This window comes from Echiichthys vipera (genome assembly GCF_963691815.1).
Source record: "Echiichthys vipera genome assembly, chromosome: 21".
In the NCBI taxonomy this organism is placed as follows: Eukaryota; Metazoa; Chordata; class Actinopteri; order Perciformes; family Trachinidae; genus Echiichthys; species Echiichthys vipera.
Genome location: NC_139846.1, coordinates 4012581 through 4034277, shown reverse-complemented (window position 1 = coordinate 4034277; position 21697 = coordinate 4012581). Strand labels below are relative to the sequence as shown.

At 41.9% G+C, this 21697-nt stretch overlaps 1 protein-coding gene across 1 annotated transcript in view; it reads right to left on the bottom strand.

Moving 5' to 3' along the window:
- Positions 1 to 327: 327 nt before the first annotated feature.
- The window catches only part of LOC310963201 (disco-interacting protein 2 homolog C-like), a 53961-nt gene continuing 32591 nt past the window's right edge, over positions 328 to 21697 (bottom strand). The window contains exons 16-38 of the mRNA XM_083935890.1: positions 21374 to 21467; positions 21119 to 21238; positions 20149 to 20263; positions 18966 to 19105; positions 16359 to 16495; positions 15505 to 15713; positions 15073 to 15187; positions 13663 to 13864; positions 13245 to 13345; positions 12579 to 12659; positions 12274 to 12397; positions 12065 to 12186; positions 11531 to 11642; positions 10064 to 10173; positions 9646 to 9776; positions 9159 to 9327; positions 6508 to 6678; positions 6116 to 6177; positions 5961 to 6018; positions 4168 to 4242; positions 3268 to 3442; positions 3054 to 3177; positions 328 to 2917 (exon numbers count right to left, since the gene is read on the bottom strand). Coding sequence (XP_083792016.1) covers positions 2665 to 2917; positions 3054 to 3177; positions 3268 to 3442; positions 4168 to 4242; positions 5961 to 6018; positions 6116 to 6177; positions 6508 to 6678; positions 9159 to 9327; positions 9646 to 9776; positions 10064 to 10173; positions 11531 to 11642; positions 12065 to 12186; positions 12274 to 12397; positions 12579 to 12659; positions 13245 to 13345; positions 13663 to 13864; positions 15073 to 15187; positions 15505 to 15713; positions 16359 to 16495; positions 18966 to 19105; positions 20149 to 20263; positions 21119 to 21238; positions 21374 to 21467 — 3000 coding nt within the window. The 3' untranslated portion in view covers positions 328 to 2664. The remainder of the gene's footprint in view (positions 2918 to 3053; positions 3178 to 3267; positions 3443 to 4167; positions 4243 to 5960; positions 6019 to 6115; positions 6178 to 6507; positions 6679 to 9158; positions 9328 to 9645; positions 9777 to 10063; positions 10174 to 11530; positions 11643 to 12064; positions 12187 to 12273; positions 12398 to 12578; positions 12660 to 13244; positions 13346 to 13662; positions 13865 to 15072; positions 15188 to 15504; positions 15714 to 16358; positions 16496 to 18965; positions 19106 to 20148; positions 20264 to 21118; positions 21239 to 21373; positions 21468 to 21697) is intronic.

Below are 21697 nucleotides of genomic sequence, written 5' to 3'. Positions count from 1 at the left end.
GACACATGAGAAAAGAGAGAGAGAGGGGAAGTAAACACTGTACATAAGCCATGGAACATTTTAGATGACATCATAATAACAATAATAATTACATGAATAATAAAGACTAGTCGGAGTTTTAGCCAATCAAAGCACTTTATTGCACTGTATAGTGTGACGGTGAGCCAATAGCAGGCTCTTATAAAAGTGTCATTTAATCTTTTTATCATGTGTACAAAACAAGTCACACACACTTGTACCGTACAAAATCAACACTATTTACATACATTACACACACACACACACACACACACCATGCAGTCCCTCGAGTCCTCCGGGTTTCCTTCTTATCAAACATCCTCCACGCACACACACAGACACTCACACACGCACGGCCACACACACACACACTGAAACCGCTATGCTGCTACCAACAAACTGAAACAAAGCGCCAAAGCAACTTCTGATATGCATAAAGTTTATTTTTTCTTCGGATTAAAAACGCGAAAGAAAAAGAACGAACGTTAATATCTATTCAGTCTGATCTGTCCCATAATTCACAGCTGGGTGTGGATTACTCCACCTGGTTCCCATAGTCATTTTAAAATAATAATATTCCCTCTTTTTTTATTCACACAGTGCACTTCTGCTTCACGGGAGGCTTCACTGAAAGTTATCGATCGGTCGACTGGTACAATGAAAAATTACGATTATTGTGCAAGTTGAAGTTTTGCTGCACTTTATGAATAGATATTGCACTTTTATTGTGCTTAAATTAGTTCTTTTTTTCCTCTTGCAGAAACTTCTGGTCCTGCTTCCGTTCACACAAAACTGTTCATCTCACACGAGGCGGGTTTTCAGACGATGAAAACCTTGTGACGTCTTTGTTTACTTTTCCTTTGCTGGCTGGTTTTCATGTGAGGCAAGGTTGTGGGCGTGTGATTAAGACGCCAGAAGGCTCTGGGCGCAGCTGGAAGAGGGAGGGGCCGGGAGCGGCAACGAGTAGACGCTAGCTTTTGAAGACGCTGCTCAGACCACACCACAGCTTCACACTGTTCCAGCCCATGAAGACTTTCGTAACCGAACTGAAGCAACAAGATGGAGCTCGCCGCTAACGAGAGCAGAGACCGACCCTGACGGGGACTCGTCTGAGAGACGCACAAACCCCTAATCCACCAATGAGCTGGCTGCTCTCTGAGCGTTGAAAACAGTCCGACTGTGTGTATTTCTTCCCCTTATCAGGTCAGGACTGGAGCTTTAGCTTCAAACAACCCAGACCAAACTTGTCCGTAACGGCCGCGCCTTGACACGACGGCAAGAACAACCCTAGCTTTGTAAAGAGGAGTGCTGCTGAGGCATTTTTTTTGGTAAACAAAGATGGCTGCAGCTGATGTTGGAAAAGGCCTCAACACACAACACCCCTTAACATAATTGTCATTTTTAGTCACTTTATATTTTAAGCAATTAATATTCTTTGCTAACAAAACATGAGCAAATTGCCTTTTTGTTTTTCATTCAAGCTTCATCTGGTTCTTTGTGTGTTAATGAATTTGTTCATAATGTCAGTCGCCTGCTTCCGACTGTAACAGCAATATTTAAATATCACTTATTAATGCAACAAATATAAGAGATATATTTATTTTTATTAAATGGCCACACTTGTTTACAGACATGTTTAATGCAGCACCATCACAGCTCCTCTCTGCACGCTGTCGCCTGACTGCGTTTGATTGGTTGCATGTTTAGCTAATTGCGTTCAGAAGTATTTTCCGTCTACGGCCGATGAACGTAAATGAACTGAGCGGTTTCAGATTAACTCGCATTTGCAATGTGTTTGCTTGTTTGCAACTTAACTTGAAAAAGGGGCTGTTTTTGTCTGCAGAGCTTCAAGGAAAGTAGGTTTTTTCCTAAGATACTTTTTTTTGGTTTTAGTGTTTCAAATCTCATAAAAATGGTTCTTATTTGTTCGTCTAAGGATAAAATCTGTTGTGTGAATCACATTATAACTATGTAAATGCCCCCCCCCTCACATACACACACACACACACACACACACACACACACACACACACACACACACACACACACGGTGCAGGTGGAGAGAGCTGCATATAGGGGCTACTACACCTCATGTGTTTTTACCTCTCCATATAGATTATTATGTCTATATACAATATATATATTTTTTACAATTATCTGGCTGCCCCTGTTCTAATTGAAATAAACCACAGCTCTTCTGTTTTTTTTGTTTTTGTTTTGATTGGACCAGTTAAACATGATGACAGATACAGTCTCTAGTATTTTTCTCGCTCTACTTTTTACCTCCTAAAAACCTCTGAAAACAACTGGAGCTGCCGCCCCAAACACAGTGTTCCCCTAAGGCTTTCTACAGTGACAAGCTCCTGGTGATGGTCACGAGATTGGACGGGGTGTATAAAAATGATCACACCACCACTGAGCAATCAATCAATCAATCAATCAATCAATCAATCAATCAACCGGCACAACACGACTTAAAGAAAACGGACGAGTTAACACCACACCATATGCAGGTTGAAAAATACAGTACATCTTGATTCTGGGAAATAAATGAACAACAACGGCGATATGCACGGCATACAAACGCATGCTCGCTCACTCCTGAACACACACACACTCACACACATACACACACACACACTCAGGCTACATGTTGTAGGCCACGTAGATGGGGTCCAGCTGGTCTTGTAAGAAGCCGTCGCGGAGGTGCATCCTCTGTTTCTCGCCGCGGGAGTTGATGGGGATGACGCCAATGTCCGTCACCACCACCACGCCCACGATCAGGTAGTGCTCCTCCAGCACCGCCTTGGTCACCATGGGAACCAGGTCCAGGGCCTCCTGCTCGGAGCCCTCCAGCTCCACCACCACCACCAGCAGGTTGGTCCAGGGGAAGACCGCGCTGAGGAGGACACGTTTAAAAAGACGCATTAAATCCATAAAAACACACAAATATTTGTCTCTTTGGCTGCTAAAGAGACAAACTTTAAGAGTTTAGAAGCCAGGATATCTGTGAGGATTCCTGCATTGTCACATACCACTCCATGATGCTCTTGTGGGCGCGGATAACGGAGGTCTCGATGTCGATGGGATGGTACCTCATCCCCCTCAGCTCCATGGCCTCCTCCAGAGCTCCCACCACGAACAGCGCATCGTGCCTCTCTGTTCAAACACAGAGAGAGAGAGAGAGAGAGGTGTTGGTGTCGAAGGCAGAGAGGGAACGAGCTGAGGAAACTTCGAGGAAAAACGTACCTCCGTTGGCGTCGGTGAGCTCGGTGCGGCGAAGGAAGCCTAGGTAGCCCGTCCTGGCCCAGACCGTCTGAGTGTCCCCGAAACTGAGTCTGGAGTTGAAGTGATCGGATTGAAGAACCTCCTCGCCGTAACCGCTGTAGTATCCGCTGCCGTTGTGAGCGCTGTGCACCCAAATCTGCAGGACCAACAGAAGAGAGTCATGAGAGTGTTTTTGAATGGATTAAACATTAATGATGCTGAAAACCTAATATTTAAATCTATCAAATACAGAAGCTATATTAGCTTTCAGGAGAGAAAGAGAAGAGACAAAGAGCAAAAAACAAAAAGACAAAGAAAGACAAAAAGGAAATGAAGAAAAGGAAAGGAAGAAAGAAACAAAAAAGAGAAAGGAATGTAATGACAGCAAAGCTATTAAACCAAAAATAAATGGACGAGAAAACGAAAAGGAAAACTGAAAAAAAGCAAATTAAAAGAAAAAAATATGAAAGACAGAGAGAGAGAAGAAAGGAATAGAAAAGAACGAGAAAAGAGAGGGATGAAAGTAAAACAAAAGAAAAGACAGATGAAATCAAAAAGAAGACAGGAAGGATAAGGAGAAACGTATTATTATAGAAATTCAAATGTGACAGAAAAGACAAAAGAAAATGTTAAAGATGTGTTTGTATCCTTTATGCTGAGGTCAAATAAAGGATGTTATGTGTATAAAAGTGACATAAGGAAAACACAAACATAAAGAAAGAGACAACATAAGAAGACAGAAAAGACAAAAGAAAATGTTAAAGATGTGTTTGTATCCTTTATGCTGAGGTCAAATAAAGGATGTTATGTGTATAAAAGTGACATAAGGAAAACACAAACATAAAGAAAGAGACAACTTAAGAAGACAGAAAAGACAGAGACCTCGCCGAGGTGGGAGTCTCCAAGCGGTCCTTTGGTCTCTGGGTTGGCGATGATGATTCGAACTCCGGGGAGGATCTGAAGAGATAAATCAAATCAAATCAGTTGCCATGGTTACGGCTTAACTCGGCTGAGTCACGTCTTTGATTCTGGTGTGAACAAAAAAACTCCCAAAAATAGACCCGGCTGCTAAACGCTTTACATTCAGCCTTCTGGCCGTGGATTGGTCTTTAAATGAGACACCTTTAAACGTCTACAGACACAATGAAGAGTAAAACATTAAACTCTGGCTCCTCCTCCCACATGCATGAGTCAAGAAAGGCAGCCAGCCCTGAGACAACGATGACGCCCTCTCTTTGTGTGGAGGAAGAAGAGACACGAACGTCTCATCGGGGGCCAAGAAAAGATCCGTCACGCTGCTTCATGAAGCTACGGACACGTTCTGTCTTTCCAGGTTATTTCAGTGAATCGAATCTGTTAAACACGAGTTACCTCCATCTCTTGGACGTCAATCATTCACTTTTTAGTGTTGTTTAGAAAAATCAAAGAACTCAAAAGAAGCCGGTTTGGGGAATTAATAGATGCTGTTTAAAGTTAAAAAGTAAACAAAGTACAGGTACAGGAAGGCTATTACAATTAAAAAAGAAAGAAAGAAAAGGGAAGAAAGAGTGAAAAAGAGGGTATAGAGAAAAGGAAGATCGGCAGAAAGAAAAGAAAAGCTATGAAAAAGAAGAAATAAAGGAGAAGAAAACCTAAGAATCAAGAAAGAAGAAAAGCTGTGAAAAAAGAGAAAATGAAAAGAAAGATTAAAAAAGGTAAAAAAAAACAAAACACAGAAAGGCTATAAAAAATAAAAATAAAGGGATGAAAAAAGGAGAAAAAAGGTAAAAATAAGACCGAAATAAAAGATGAGGTGACAGAAAAAAGATAAATAAGAGGAAAGAGATAAAAAACATGACAGAAAAGTTATGAACAATTAGAAATAAAGGAAAAGAAAAAAGTAAAGATGAGAAAAAGATAAAAAGAAGAATTTAGGAAAACAGCTCATATAAAAGTTGTTGTTCTCAGAAAGTTCAGGATCAATAAGACAAACTCTCTGCTTGACCCTTTAATTAACTCTCATGTTTTATTTCTGCAGTACCATGGCAACAGCACAAACACAACACGGTGTCTGTTATAGGCCAAAGAAACAAATGAACAGGTTTTATTTTGAAACGTCTATAAATAAATAAAAAACATGAGTCGGCGTCTGCACGTTATGATTGCTTCTTCATTCACCATCTGGCAGCAATGACTAATAATTATCTTTACATCACAAGTTAATCTCTTTGTCTGGAGGGAAAAGTGCCGTTTTCTTGAGTTTATCATTTATAACAACTTTTTTAATAATCCTTGGTAATAATACATTCATCAAAAATGGCAGAAAATGCTTCTTTTCTCTTTTTTATATTCTAATAAATTGAAAATCTTTGGGTTTTGGACAAAATACGACATTTAGAGACATCACTTTTTTCACCATTTTCTGACATTTCACAACCCAAAGATGAATCTAGAAAATAATAGGCGGAGTAAATGATGATGATGATCATTATGTTATAGAAAAAACAAATTACATTAAAAGTAATAATTACGACACGTATTCTATAACAGCACTGTGTGCAGGTTGTCACTAAATCATAATAATTACAAATACATTAAATATATCCTGCATTATTATTTTGGAAATTCTGTTCTTGTGACACATTAGGAAACATAACCAGGTGCTAAATATCAGTCTTAACGTAAAAGAAACTCACCTTTCCAGACTCCATTAACGGCAGACTGTGCGGAGAACCTCTCTCCACCAACCGAACCCTGCAACACACACAAGGACACGTCACAAATCCGTCCAGTGATGTGGAGGAACATTTAAAGATAAAGGATAAGCTGACAGGACGGAGAACGGAGGTACCTGTCGTGACGCAGCGCTCTCATGTCCACGTACACGGTCGTAGGGTCGGGTCCTGAGGTTCCCTGCAGAGCCAATCACAGCGCAGAGATAAAGACAACGAATACCAGTTTTTTTTTTAGTTTTGGAGTGTTTTCTGGCTCTAGTTTACATCGTATATTAACAGGAAGTGAATATAAGCACCACCAAAACAATACTTTTTCAATAGTTTAAAGATGTAAAATGTTGCTTAAATACAAGAACGATTTCTTGGGAAAATACGGTTTAATTCAGACAGCTCTTGACACATTTCAGTCAGAAACAAAAACATATTGTGAACTCTGAACTCGTTTCATCGCAAGACCCCGTTAAGACTCTGTCAAGTGTCCGTGGTCGCCATGGTCACGGTCATTTACCTGCAGGCAGATGGCCAGGTTGACTCTGCAGCCGAACGCCGTGCTGACGGATCGCGGGTGAAGGCCGAGGTCCTTGAAGAGCTTCGAGAAGGAGTGTGTGAGCGACATCCTGGGCCGCTCCTCCGCCACCACGACACAGGCCCGAACCCGGGACAGGTCCAGACCCCGAGCCTGGACAAGAGACGGGAAAATAGAATAAAGACAAAGAAGAAGGGAGGACTGAGGTGTGTTTCATATTTATTTACAGGGTTGGCTGTAATGTTTTGTGTATATATTATTATTTATATTAACTTTAGTCTTTGCTTTCAGCTTCCTACATCACAACCTTTTTTGTTTTACTTAAATGAAAAAATGTAAATGTAAATGAAACCTCCAAAAGAAACTTTTAAACATTCTTCTTTCTTTCAGGAAATAAGGTTTGATTCCTCTGCGGCGTCAGAAAAGACACATTTGGGCATCTTAAACTCTTAACACAATAATAATAATAATAAAAAGAAGAAGATATTGCGATTCTTTGGGAGGTCAAAGTTGTGTTTCATTCTCTTTAAAGAAAGAAGAAAACAGTTTGAGAGTTTAGTTTAGTTGTGTGTCTTTTCTCCTCACAAGCAGAGAAAGAGAAAGTGTGTGGAAGTAAATAACATTTGTACTTTTCACTCTGCGTTCAGCCTTCAGTCTCCATGGAGACTTAAAGAAATAACCACTAACATTAACTCTGCTGTGACCTCGGGCTTCAGGAGAGTCAGAGTTTATTGCTACAGTGGACGGACGACTCCTCAATCAATCATTCATTCATTAATCTTCAACTGCTTGTCCCTATCAGGGTCGCGGGGAGCTGATCCCAGCTGACATCGGGCATGAGGCGGGGTCCACCCTGGACAGGACGCCAGTTTATCACAGGGCACATAGAGACGAACAGAGACAGACAACCATTCACACCTACGGGCAATTTTAGAGTCATCAATTAACCTAACACCTGCATGTCTTTGGACTGTGGGAGGAAACGGGAGAAAATCACTTTTACAACATTAATTTTTTTACTGCGCTCCTGTGGGAAGCACAGTGCAGGATTTGTAAAAAATCCCAGCACATAAAAGAGAAAACTTGAGAAACCTTGGCCAAGGCAGCTTCCGAGATAATATCGAAATGCAGATTAGATTATGATGGTTAGGGCGAGCAGTGGTATTTCAATAGACACGACTACTCTGAATGTCTGTCTTGGTCACCAATATGATCCATACGCCTCTGCAAAGCAGTTAACTTCTCCAAGATTTTTCCTATTCGGTGTTCAATAACCTCCGTCTGTGCACTGACAGCTCGTTCCAAGATGGTGTCCAAGGCACAGTGTAAAATCACCGTCAAAGTGTTCACAGCTTTATCCAAGGTGGTATCCAAATAGCGGTTAAGAACCACAGTCTGAGCACTAGCAGCTCCACTCCAGCCATCAATTGTGCCGGGCAGCTCTACGGGGCTGTTGACGGCTGCCACCGACTTCCGAATTCTCTGATACACTAGGGCAGTGCCTACTCCAGTCAGCAGAAAGTCTGTTATCATTGTTGAGAATATGTAGATATCCTCAATGTCCTCCATGGAAAGAATGGCCAGGCACACGACCCTCCACTGCTCCCATGAGTCCATCATGTAACCAGCTGCAAACGTTCCATCAGGGCAGACACTTCCCCCGAACTTGAGCTTCTCTTCAACAAGATTCTGTCAACTGCATAAAAGACCAGTTGACCAGTTCCATGATTCAAGTTGGATTTAGGTTGGAGAGCAATGCAGAGAGAGGCTCCCAAAGTATGAGACAAGACAAAAAGCAAAGCAGGGAAGATAAGGTAGGGAGAGCGAGAAAGATGCGACCGCCTTCACCGAGAGCCAAGGAAAAAGCCAGTGACTTCAGGCTCCTGTAGAGAAGTCCCCACTTTGAGAAAGAATGGTGCACCGCAGTATCACTGATCAGCTGATCATTGGTGATCTAAACCCATTCAGAGTGCTACGTCACCTCCAGAGTCTCCTTAATCCCTCTCTGGCCTTTTTTGTTGTTGTAATGAACACAGGGGTGTATGGAGGCCACTCCATAGGGCTAATGGAAACCCGCCTACTGTGTCCCAGTTGACCACACATCAGCGCTGAGGTCAGCTGTCTATCAAAAAGTGGCCTATATAGTGACATCACTTCCTGTCCTGTAGAGTATTTGTCCCAGGAAAGCACAGCTTCATTACCCTTTATTAGTACCCATTTTATTTTATGATCATTATTATTAAAGCAGATTCAGTCCATTTACCATGATTTAGACAGAATTGCTGATGCCGTTGCCGAATTAATCTGTAAACTTTACACTTTTGAGCGCTGATTGAATGAAAATATGCAGAATTTAATGTTTTATTTTTGCTTGGGATGGAGATGTGTTAAAGTCTCTCGGGTCTCTCGGTGTCATTATCAGACATTCAAGAGGACAGAAACAGAAAAAGAAAAACATGTTTCTGTGTGGAGTCAACTCGTCCAACGCATCATTCATAAAACGAGGAAGAAGCAGGATCCAGAACCTGAGCGGTTCCAAAGGATGTAACTGACTGAAGGTTAAATGTTTCCTAAACACCTCAAATAAAGCGTCACTTGAATGGTCATGTTGGCTGTATCGGTGTCTCGCTGACCTTGAGCGCCTCGGTCTGCAGGCCAAGTCCTTTGGTGCAGAGCTCCATGACGCTGTAGGAGCAGAAGGTGTCTCGCACCCTCAGCTGGCTGACGGCCAGCAGCCACAGCGCCGGGTTGGACTCCAGCTCCACCGGAGGAATCAGGATGGACTGGTGGCCTGAATACACACTGCAGAAAACACACACCACACTCTCTTTTAATGGTTGCAGGCAATTAAAGGGCCATTTATCTATTTTATAATAATATCAAGAGTCATTTATTACAACAGTGAGGAGAAAGTGTGAGTAATTGTCGCTTTAAAAGGGAGAAATTCTGCTTTGTTTATAAGATCTGTTCACAATGAATGAGCTGAGGATTTAAAAGTAAGCAGATCTGCTCTTCTTATTAAAGGACAACTTTCTGACAGAATTAGATTGTGAGTAAAACACCAAAGCTTCTTTAATAATATAAAGAGGACTTTGTGATGTTTTAGACAGAGACATGGACCTGCAGAGACACCAGAGGACAAAGCCGAGGCCGCAGTAAGGATCCAGACAGATGGCCACTTCTCTGGACGGGTACAACTCGCACTGCAGCTTCACCGACCGACAGAAGGCTCCAACGGCATTATGGGACATCTGGAGAGAGAGAGAAGGAGGGAGGGAGGGAGGGAAGAGAGAAACACACAGATGAACAAACATGAAACAGGGTAGAAAGAGGCACAGTTAATTATAACATTTATTTTGACCTGAATATTCTCACATTTATATTCCACTGAAGTAGAAATATCCGCTCCATAAACTGAGTGTTTATATTTTAAAAAGCTCTGTGGTTCTTGTGCTTTTATTCTGCCTTTTCATCGTGTTTCCTGTGTGTTCTGTCCTGTGTGCTGACTGATGGTTATGAGGATCCACGGCGAGCTAACCTGAACTCCGGCGAGCATGCCGGTGGTTGACACGCTGAAGTCCAGGTAGGCCAGACCGTCAGGGTTGGTGGGCTTGTAGAGAGCCGGGGGCTTCTTCTTTGGCAGGTCATCTGCAGCACACACATACATAATCTTTAGATTTATTACAATCAAGAGGACCAACCCGTCAAGGTGCATTCACTGACCTCACGGTGAACCCACACTACTATACTGTTGAAGCTGGTGAGCTTTAAACGTCCTGTTGAAGAAGATGTCTTGTTGATATGAAGACATGTTGACAGGGCTTGACATTAAAACCCGTCCGCCCACCAAATGCAGGTGAATTTCAGCTGTGGTGGGTAACACAATTTATCCTACTCGCCACTTTGGCTGGTTGACTTTAATTTTAGTCTTCTCAAAGGTCGTCTGAATTAATAAACTTTTGACAAAGTGATACAATGACACTACAACTCCCATGACCACTCGTGACGGACAACACTTCCGTGTTGGATGGCCAAAAAAATTGTTAAGTTGAGAAACACAGCTACAACTAGAGAAGTAGATCCAGACGTGATTAGCAACTACTGATATGTGACGTAAAAAGAAAAGAGTGGAAGGCAGGTAGAGAGTATCTAACGTATGATGCTGTTAGGAAAACAAAGAACTGCTCAGATTGTATTTTCTTACGGCGGGGAAAAAGTAAAAGGGGCTTCGTTTGTGATTTTAATACAAAATCCAAATGTGAAACTGTAAAAGAACACAAAGTTTCAGTAACTCATATAATATACGGGGGAAAAATGTCATGATGGTCTAATGTTTTAGACGCACCTGCTTAGATATCCTGTATATAGAGTTATTACTAAAGCTTTCAATTAATTAATATAATTTTCTTAATATACTACAAATACAAATTTGTGGCTAGTGAGAATGCTGAGTGGCTAGTAACTTTTGAAAATCACTAGCCACAACGGCTGGGGAGCAAAAAAGTTAGTGTCAAGCCCTGCATGTTGATATATTCAAACCAGATTATTTTTTAATACAAAAAACTACATTTATTAGTCATTTATATTCTATTCTATTTTTGACCAAATGTTAACTGCAATTTACAAAAATACAGGAATATTGAGACGTATATGTGCATTAACACTATTAACCAACACTTCTTCCATAGAAAATGTATTCATGTGTTTTGGAGTGTGATATGTTCTGCCGGTGCCACTAACGCCGGGCTTTTTGGGTTATAAGTGCAGGTTTTGACCACTTCATGTTTTGTTTGTATCTTGTGCAGTCGACGGTTTCACTCGGGGAGAAACTTGTTAATCTGCCAGAAACACGCAGAGAAGAAGTAGGTTGCAGATTCCAAAATGTTACTGTAATCTAAAATCTAAAGGTTACGGCACGTTCTTGTGGTTAAGGTCAGGGTTGAGAGGAGAGAGAATGTAAGTTCACGTCTTCACACGTGCAGTAGAGCAGAAACAGCTGGTGTACCCGTGTCAAGGACAGGCGGCCAGTTCCTGATGTCCACGGTGGCCGTGGCCTCCTTGGAGCGCAGCAGTTTACAGATGACCGCAGTGGTCATCACACAGGCCGAGTGGCTGACCTGCAGGGAGACACGGGGAAGGATATTTAGGTTACGGCTACGTGATCATATGGTCATTTAATACTTGTTTTTCCTCATAAAGATCAGATACACTGAAAACACACTTTTTATATTTTTATAGTGGATCAAATATCAAAACATCTCATTGCGAACAGAAGGAAATTTGACTTGATAAACAGCTGTGATCTCTGTGCCGAGCCTCATTTTTACTTTTTGAATTTTATGTTGGAAGATAAAATGAGATTAGATAAGATAAGCCTCTGAACTTTGACCCCCCCCCCCCCACAGATAAACACAACAAACGTAAAGTTGTATCATTAGTCCTGTCACTGGGTTTGTTGTGTAAGTGCATCTGTACTCTGATTAACTTCGGGACAATAAAGTTAATCTTATGTTAAGATGGAGTTTTTTTAGTGCCTGACCTCCACGATCATCTTGACGGTGGGCAGAGTGGTGGAGATGTTCTGAGGGTGAGGCGGTCGCACCGTGATGGGAACGCAGCCGGCGTAAAGGGCGCCATAGAAGGCTGCGATCAGGTCGATACCTGGACGCACACACAGGAAGAGAGGTGTGAAAGACGTTCTTAATAGACGTACAAATGTGAATCAAAACCGTGTGCGGCCCCTCTGACCTGGTGGGTAGACCAGAGCGACATGGTCTCCTTCCTGCAGACCGGCTCTCTCCATCAGCAGCGCCGCCACTCGTTCTGCCCGCTTATGGAGCTGCAGGCAGGTGAGGGAGCTGGACACTGCCCCCTGGAGGAGGGGAGGGAGGAAGAGGAGTCATTTACAGTATTTTATCTGTTCACTTCTCACTGGAACATGTAAGATTTTCTGACAGTTCAAAATCTTATCGGGCTTAGATTACAGGTCATTTGTACTTTATGTTTTCAGTTGTTCCTAGAATACGGGATAAACTGTGGAAGTGTGCCATTACCCGGGAGCTGAGCAGCGTGTAGAGGACGTGGTCTGGTGTTGTCTGAGCTCTCCACTGCAAAACCTCCGACAGGAACAGGAACTGAAAAACACAATCAGAGACATTGAAAATTTAGCGCATCACAATAAACACTGCAAAAGTATAAAGAGCCCTAAAATAAACCCCATCAAACAGGATTCACCCACAGTTAAAGTCTGCTGTAAATTCACTGTAAATATCAGGAAACAGGTAAAATGATGAGGATTTCTACACACATCCGCACATCATGTAAAACTGCACACAAGTTTTTTATGAAGCCAATTATCACTCATAATTTCTGCCTTCTGTGTAGGACATTAAAGTGGTTTAGTTTTGCAAAATGACAAAAAATAGATGCAAAACCACCACAAGAAGATGCAAAACGATTGAATATAGATGCAAAACTAAATTTTTGCCTGCTGAGAAAGTCTGTCAGCTGCTTGTGATTGTAAATCAATTGCACTCAAGACTGTTGGCTGTATTGACTCTTATAATGCCAACTTCTCAATCAGGAACTAATCCGCACATTCCTGACCTTCACTTTTAGCTGCAAAACTTTCAGGTTTAGAAAGGTTTCACACAAAGGAGGCATCCAAAATGTCTCGCAGAGGCAAAGAGGACAGGGTTTTTCTCGTGTGTAAGTCTCACCTGGTCGTTGTCGTCAGTCTGTCCCAGGTCTCTGCCACTGGCCTGAGCGATCCTCTTCCCAGACACCAGATTCCCCACCATCACAGAGGCAGGTCCAATCTCTGCAGCACACGCACACACACGCACACACACACACGCACACACACGCACGCACGCACGCACGCACGCACGCACGCACGCACGCACGCACGCACGCACGCACGCACGCACGCACGCACGCACGCAGGCACACACACACACACACACACACACACACACACACACACACACACACACACGTTAACTGCTGCTTTCAGCTACAACGCTGAGCTAGAGCGCTGAGCTAGAGCGCTGAGCTAGAGCGCTGAGCTAGAGCGCTGAGCTAGAGCGCTGAGCTAGAGCGCTGAGCTAGAGCGCTGAGCCGTGGACACACACCCACCTGGTTGTTTCTGCCGGGGTTTGGGCAGGTTGGTGACGCAGGTATGGGGGCACATGAGGACATTGCAGGGGTGCAGCCCTCCCTCCAGGTACAGCTGCTTGATCTCCGACAGGTGAATGCCACCCAGAGGAGTCTTGGGCAGAGTGTTGGCGGGGACCAGAGACAGGCAGAACACGCCCACGCCGTGTATACTGTCGATGGCCTGAGAGACAGACGGAGGACAGAAAGGGAGGAATTAATATTGGGAAATTATGGTTTACGAAACATGTGGGGTGATAATCTATATGTCAAAATAATCCAAGCAAATTAAGTACGAACAAATGATGTAAAACGACAAAGTTAAAGTTTTGTTTTGGGGTTTAAATAGAAGAAAACCTGATGGAATGCATCACCTTAAATTAATGTGTTATTGTATTATATTATAATATACTTCTTTTTATATCTACTGATTTGACTTTATTATATTTTATTTTTCCCTTACATCTGCCACTTTATTTATTTTTATTTAATTATAGTAAATATGTCCCTTATATCTACCACTTCTTGTTTATCTATTTTTAAAAAAAATTATATTTATGTCCCTTCTATGCCTGTGAATGTTCTCATTGTCCAGGTAGTCGTTATCCCCAAAGCAGTTTCAGTCAAAAGCAACTGGACTTGGTTATTTGTGTAGGAAGACATTTCACCTCTCATCCAAGAGGCTTAATCAGTTCATCATCAGTTCACCATCATTTCATCATCAGCTTCAGGGGGGCGGTTCAGAAAATGTGGGAATTGATCTTTGATAAAATGTCTCATTTGAAGGTAGCGAAAACAGTGGCTACTAGACAGGCTGTATTTGTCAAAGGAGGTACATTTTCGTCATACAGGTCATTAAGAGTGTTGAGGCCTTTATCTGACAAGATGGGGAATGCAGGATCGGTGCAGGAAGGGAGAAACACATAGTTATTCATAACTGGGACAAGGACCGAAGCACTTTGCAAGCCGTACTGCTTGTTTATTTATTTTTATTTTCTTTTTCTTCAATGGAGCCTCCCAGAAGAAGAATTTCACACATTTGTAATCAACTAAAGTGACAATAAACACCTTGAATCTTGTGAATTTCCGTGACTTCTCCAGGTTTCCCATGACTGTAGGATCCCTGTTACTTATTCATTACATTTATGATCAATAATAAATCTGTTACATCTCAGTGTTTCTGTTTTGATCTTATGTGATTTTAGAAACAAAGTCAGAAATCGCTGTCTAAAAACAAAATAAAGAAATGTGTTCGAAGCATATTTTCCCCTTTGTAGCATTGAGGCAACAAGTCATACAAGTGCTGGACTGTTACCATGGAAACCTTTTGCATTTTGATCTCACAGTCCCTTTGAAGACAAGAAGGGACTCAGGTGCAGTTGAGAGATGTACCTGCAGCACGCGGCTCATCCACTGGAAGCTGTCCTCCTCCGTGGAGTCGGGCCGCTGCTCCGCCACCACCACGATCCTCTCGTCCCTCAGCACGGTCACAGAGAACACCGCTATCCTGCGGGGGGAAGGGGGAGAGACGACATCATTCTGTTTAATTAAAAAAACAATCTTTTACAAAAAAACCCAAATCAATAATCTAACTGGTTTTATCTGGATGTGTTTAAGTGTTTCACTTTAAATAGTTCTGGGCAGCGTCTGCAGAGCCTGTCAGGGGGAAGATGAATTTCCTCCGCGGTTGCCGTGGTCACTATTAAACTTCACTCTAATACTGTTCCTGTGTTCGTCCACTTTATTAGATTATTATATGCGGCGCTCATTTGTCAGGGTGACAGTCAATGTGACTTGTACACGCTCCCCTGGGTGTTCCCCCACCTGCCCCTGTAGACGAACTTCATCGGCTCGACCGCCAGCGCTGTTGCGACGATGTCATCAGCGTTGTGCCTCCGCCCGCTCACCATGATGAGCCCGTCCATCTTGCCCGTGATGAAAACGAGGCCGCCGGGGCCGATGAAGCCCAGCAGGCCGGTTCGCACAAAGGCATACTCGCTGACCAAACCCCCGCTGGCGCTCACCGGGTAAACCTGCGCACACACACACACACACACACGCACACACACACACACACACACACCCACACACACACACACACACACACACACACACACACACACACACACTGTTTCAGCTGCAGGGTCGCCATGGCAACAAGCCAGCACTAAGGGCTGCATGATGAAGCTAGAATCAGATATGACAGATATTTTTAACTTTTGTACTAATGTCGTGCTGCTGTTCTTAGTAAAGTGGATGTTACAGCCACATTCACGATGATTCATACACAAATTAAAGATTCCTATAACCTCGAAACATAGCAGTTTTAATTCTGATTTTACATTTTTAAAGATCAACATTTCCTCTAAAACGACAGGGCAGAAAATCATCCAAGTGACACACGTTTTACACCAGAAACACACAAAATGATCAGCATTTTAAGAGTAATGAGAGATTGTAATGTGATGTAAAGATTTTTTTCCTTGATGACATTTTTTAGTGGCCTGGACAAATGTATGTTTTATGTTTTTGAGATGTTTCTGGCCTCTCTCCCATTCAGACAGATTTCCAGTCAGTTTAATGTTGCTTTAAATATGCCCGATGAGTTTTATCTGTAGCTGATATTATACCATAAAAACTAGACTTCCCCAGATAATGTGTTTTGCAGGCCACCTCACCTCAAAGGTGTTCTTGGTCATGCCCGTCAGGCCGTAGTAGGAGGTGCCAGTGGCGATGGAGCAGACGCAGAACTCGCCAATCTCATCCGTCTGACAGAGCTGAGGGACTCCTTCTGGTTTCACCACACACACCAGGCCTGGAGCAGGGAAACACAGGGTTAACACCTCTTAATGTTGAACAAAGTTATTTCTTCACACGGAGGAAACAAATGAGGATCTCAGAATGCACCTGTTTATGGTAATAAATATCTTAAAGCAGGTTGTTCTGACCCAGTTGTGATGTCTCTTTTACGTCTGTGTCAACCCGAAAACCAGGTCACATGAGACAAGAATATCTAAACAATGTTCTTAATGATGTGGTACAAAGATGGATTTTACATTTACTCATGTACTGTAGTTAAGTACACTTTTAAGGTACTGTACTTGTGTACTTCCACTTTAAGCTTTTGACACCTTTAGTTATTTTACGGATTAAAATTTTACACATAAAAAACATAAGAAGTTGCTAACATGATTTTCCGGCTACAAAATAAATAGTAATATTTAAAATAATCTGATAATATAGACCGTTTCAGAGATATAAACATTCCAAATCTGTCCTAGTTTATTTCCTGTTGCTGTGTATGTGAATGACATCAACTGACAGAAGGTTAACAAGGAACAAGATAAAGAATTCCGTTGAAAGCTCTATAGGACTGTTTAAAGTAATTTAAGTTAAAGTACATATGCTCAAGCACTGTCGGTTAGTACAGTATTGAAGTACTTTATTTGCTACATTATTCATTTGACAACTTTTAACTCACTTTTCAGATTCACATTAATAATACAAAACATAATCAATAAATTATGATGCCATCACAAGAGATTAAGATACAACCTTATTGATCCCTGAAGGGAAATAAAGAGATAAAGTAAATAAAAATATTAAAATGAGCTCCACATTAATGCATCAGTATTTAAAATCCGATATTTTAAGACATATCATTCTACATAATGAGTACTAGCATATTTTGATGCAAGCTGTGAAGTGAAGAGCTGAAACAATTTGTTAATGAATCAGTCAGGCAGATTATTAAATAATGTTTTAGGCAAGGAAAAAAAATCCCTGGTTCAAGCTTCTCAAACATGAACATTTTCTATATTATTTAGTCTTTTTCTGACACTAAACTTGCCTCATAGACTGAACAGTTAATAGTGGAAATAATCTGTAGGCTCATTGATAATTTATCCCTAGTTGCTATCCTAAACAAGTGTAAACGTATATTTTTTTATTAAAGAAAAAGGCTTCATTCAGTCCACGACAAGTCGGCCAAGTAATAATGTCAGTAGTGTCTGAACAGATGATGAAATATGTCCTAAAAGCTTTTTTATGTGCTGTTTTACCTTGTTGAAGTATCTCTGTGACTTTGTTCTCAGAGACTGAACTCAGCTGATGAGAATGGACCGCAGCCATATTGAAAAACTCTTTGAAGCTCTTGAAAAGGTAAAGCTGAACCCACTTAACTCGCTCAGTCATGAGGACAGAGAACGCTCCAATAACTGGACATTGATGAAAAGGAGAGGCTGCACATTTACACACCTATAAAACTCATTTTATGATTTAATGGACTTGATGGATTTTCTTTGAAGGCCGACAGTTTAAAGGGACAGTTGAGACTTTTCAAAGTGTCGTTGTATGAGTCAGTGTGACCTGCAGTAGGTGCAGTCGGCACGCTAAGAAGAAACTGAGATGTTCTGCTGCAGCTTAAAGCCCAGTTCAGACCAAAGATTTGCGACGCCACAAAATCGTCTTCGAACGTCGCAGTGGTGTAAATTGACCCGTCTCATCTGGACTCAAACCGACTGATGTTTTTGCCAGCGATTCAGCTCGTCAAATTGCCAATTATGTCTCAGCAAAGTCCGCTGGTCAAGTCACTGACAAATTGTCAGCTAGTTGAAAAGGCCGTTTTGAACGAAGGCTCAACGTGTGTGTGTGTGTGTGTTTTTGTGAGAGAGAGAGAGAGAGGGAGAGAGAGAGAGAGAGAGAGAGAGAGAGATAGAGAGAGAGATAGAGGGATAGAGAGAGAGAGAAAGAGAGAGAGAGAGAGAGAGAGAGAGAGAGCGCGCAGTAATCCAGAACAAAGCAGTGGATCAGGGAAATAAAAACTATTTTCTCTGTTTCATCTCTATAGAAATGCAGCGGAAGGAAGTATCTCACTATCTCTGTCCTCAGGACAGGTTTCAGAACGTTGCAGACCCGCACACTGCAAGTAGTCGCAAGTTTCAACTCGTCTCAGTGTGAATCTTTGGTCTGAACTGGGCTTAACAGATTTTAGACACCTAAAAAAAAATCTATCTAAGTGTAAGCTATATTTAGAATATTTCACAGCTTTACTTTGCTGTCAGACAGATTTTTACAACGGGAACTGAAGCTGTTATCTTCAAAACCACCAGGCTCGATTGACAAAAAACGTGATTTTACGTCACAGAACACAGGAGCTGCTGCGATACTGTTGCCTCTATCTGTTAGTTAGTTTGTGAGACTTTGGTGTTTTGAAGGGTCAGTTGGGATTCACCAAAGTGTCTTTAAAAGTGTATTGTTCCTGGAGCTTTCAAACACACACGTACCTCCTGGTGTGACAGTACCAACATCCTGTACCGTGAGCACTGAGAGGCGTTCCTCTGTGTCGACCCTGACGACCCCGTAGGTCAGACCCTGCATGGACAGGACCCCTCGGCCCGGAGGCTGGCTGCTGTCCTCCACCGGTCTGAACACACACACACACACACACACACACACACACCAGACACACACACACACGCACACACACGCAGACACACACACACACACACACACACACAGACACACACAGACACACACAGACACACACACACAGTTCAGAGTTGGAGTTTAGTGTGTACACTTGCATAATGATGAATGACAGTGTGTGTTTATGTTAATGTAAACTGGAGATCTGTTGGTAAGGATTTTCCAGAGATTCTCTATGGGGTTTAAAATCTGTTGATCTTTAATGTCATGTCCTGGTTTGGGGATGTTTTCTGCAGCAGGAGTTGGGCCTCTTGTACAGCTCCATGGCAGGGTGAATGCAAATGATTTCATGCGATATATATAGTTATATATATATATTCGTATATATATAAATACCGTTTTATATTTTTGTTGTTGTTAAATATGTTGTTTGTATAGCTGGAGTTTGAAACAAAAACATTTCCCCCCTGGGATTATTCAAGTATTTCTGATTCTGATGTTTATGTGAACCTCCTTCAGCAACATGCAATACCATGCAATGTCTCCCAAGCTGCAATTTTCATACAAGACAATGTCCCCTGCCAAACTGCAAAAAGGGTGAAGCAGTTCTTTGAATTTAAGAATATTGAAACAATGAAATAGCCAGCCCAGGGGGCTGCAACTAATGATCATTGTTGATTAATCTGTCAATTTATTTCTAGATTAATGGATTAGTTTATAAATGGGTCAGTGTTTCCCAGAGATGACATCCTCAAATGTCTCAAAGAGATTCGGTGTAGTGTCACAGAGGATCAATTATCAGATTAGTTGGTGATTAGTTCAATAGTCATCTTGGAAATTCACTTTTGGGTGAACTTCCTTCTGAAAGTGAAAGATATGATAAGTGGAAAAGCTCCAGTATCACACTTTAACTCTGTTGTGCAGTATTGGTCTGTGACTGATTGATTAGCTATTGCAGGTGCAGACAGGCTCCTGCTGAATGTGTGTGATCATGTGTTTACAGTGTCTACTCTGAGTGTGCGTGTGTTGCTGTGTGTGCACCTCCTGATGGCCACCGTCAGGGCCTCGGGTGAGCTGGCGCAGGGACAGATGACGTCGGCTCTCAGCCCTTTGGTCTGGAACACGTTGAGGAAGGCGTCGCAGGAGGAGATGGACCCTGACGGACAGACACAGAAGGGTTTTTATCTTCAGGTGTTGAAGGAATCAAGGAATCAAACAGCCCTTTCAGGGGGTGAGATCAATGTAACATTCTGGCTCCTGAATGACATTAAAGAAAACGCTCAAAGAACCATTTTGAACGAAATAACTTCATAATAACGACCTTTTTATTTTTTTGGTGTGCTGCAGGAGTCTGATGTTTTTATTTAATGTTTGGATGGAAACATCTAGTTATCAGTGGCAACAATACAATAAAAACTCCATTATGAGTAACCATAATAAATAAAAGCACCTAAATGATCAAAGTAAAAGTACTCGTACTGTGTCCTGTTATTACATTATATTATTAATACTGATGCATCAGGCTAAGATTAGAGGGTCACCAGATAAATCTCAGGGGTTGTCCGATGGTTAATTAGAGAAGGAAAGAAGAAACAAAAGTCTTTCATTTTATTTTTCTCAAATCTTTGCTTCCTGTAAATTTTGCCTCAAAAGTTATTGAAATGAAACCATGTTTAGAGAAGTTCTGAGGGCAAATGTGTCACTTCTGTTTGATTCACTGGCACATTTTAAGTGTGTAGTTAATGAGCTAGAACTTGCAAAACTACCAGAAAATGAAATAATTTCCTGGTTCTGTAGGATACATTTCACTATCGTTTCCGCTCCTGTCAGGCTGAAAACCATTTATTGTACCAAATATGCGGCGGCGGACACATCCTGCTCTATTCCTGTAAAGTGACCCAGTTTTCTGCCTTCCCAAGAGAGTTTATCCATTTCCCTGACATTCTCCGTCTCAATCTCCCCACTGTTAGTGAAAGAGCTACGCTGCGGCGGAGGCTGAGCGTGACCTTACAGGGGTTTGATCCGTCGGCCACCAGCAGCATGCGCAGCGAGCTCAGGTTGATGTCCTTCTGGTCTTTGTGGGCCACCAGAGCCCAGTGCATGTCTCTGGACTTCACACACGCCACCTTGGCTGCACACACACACACACACACACACACACACACGAGTGTGTAAAAGAGAAAATTAGCATTTAATCTCTTTCACAGACTTTTTGACGGACAGGTGAATGGAGGCGGCTGAGTGTCAGGTGGGGTGTGTTTCTGACCTTTGTACTGACAGACTTTCTGGATCCATGACAGAGGGTTGACCTTCATCAGCGAGTAGGGCACGCTGATCACGTGCATCATGTTCATCACACTCTGCACGACACACACACATAGTGACACATTAACATTTAAAGGGTTATTTTCTATAAAAAAGGAAACTACCAAAATAAAAAAAAATAAACAAATGATTAAATTACTTGATGAATAAATTAATATGTGATTCATTATACCAAAAATTTTCCGTTTTAAATTTGGATTTATTTATATGGTATTTTCTATTTTTCAAATGTATTTCCTCAATTTTGAATGGCATATTTATTTAT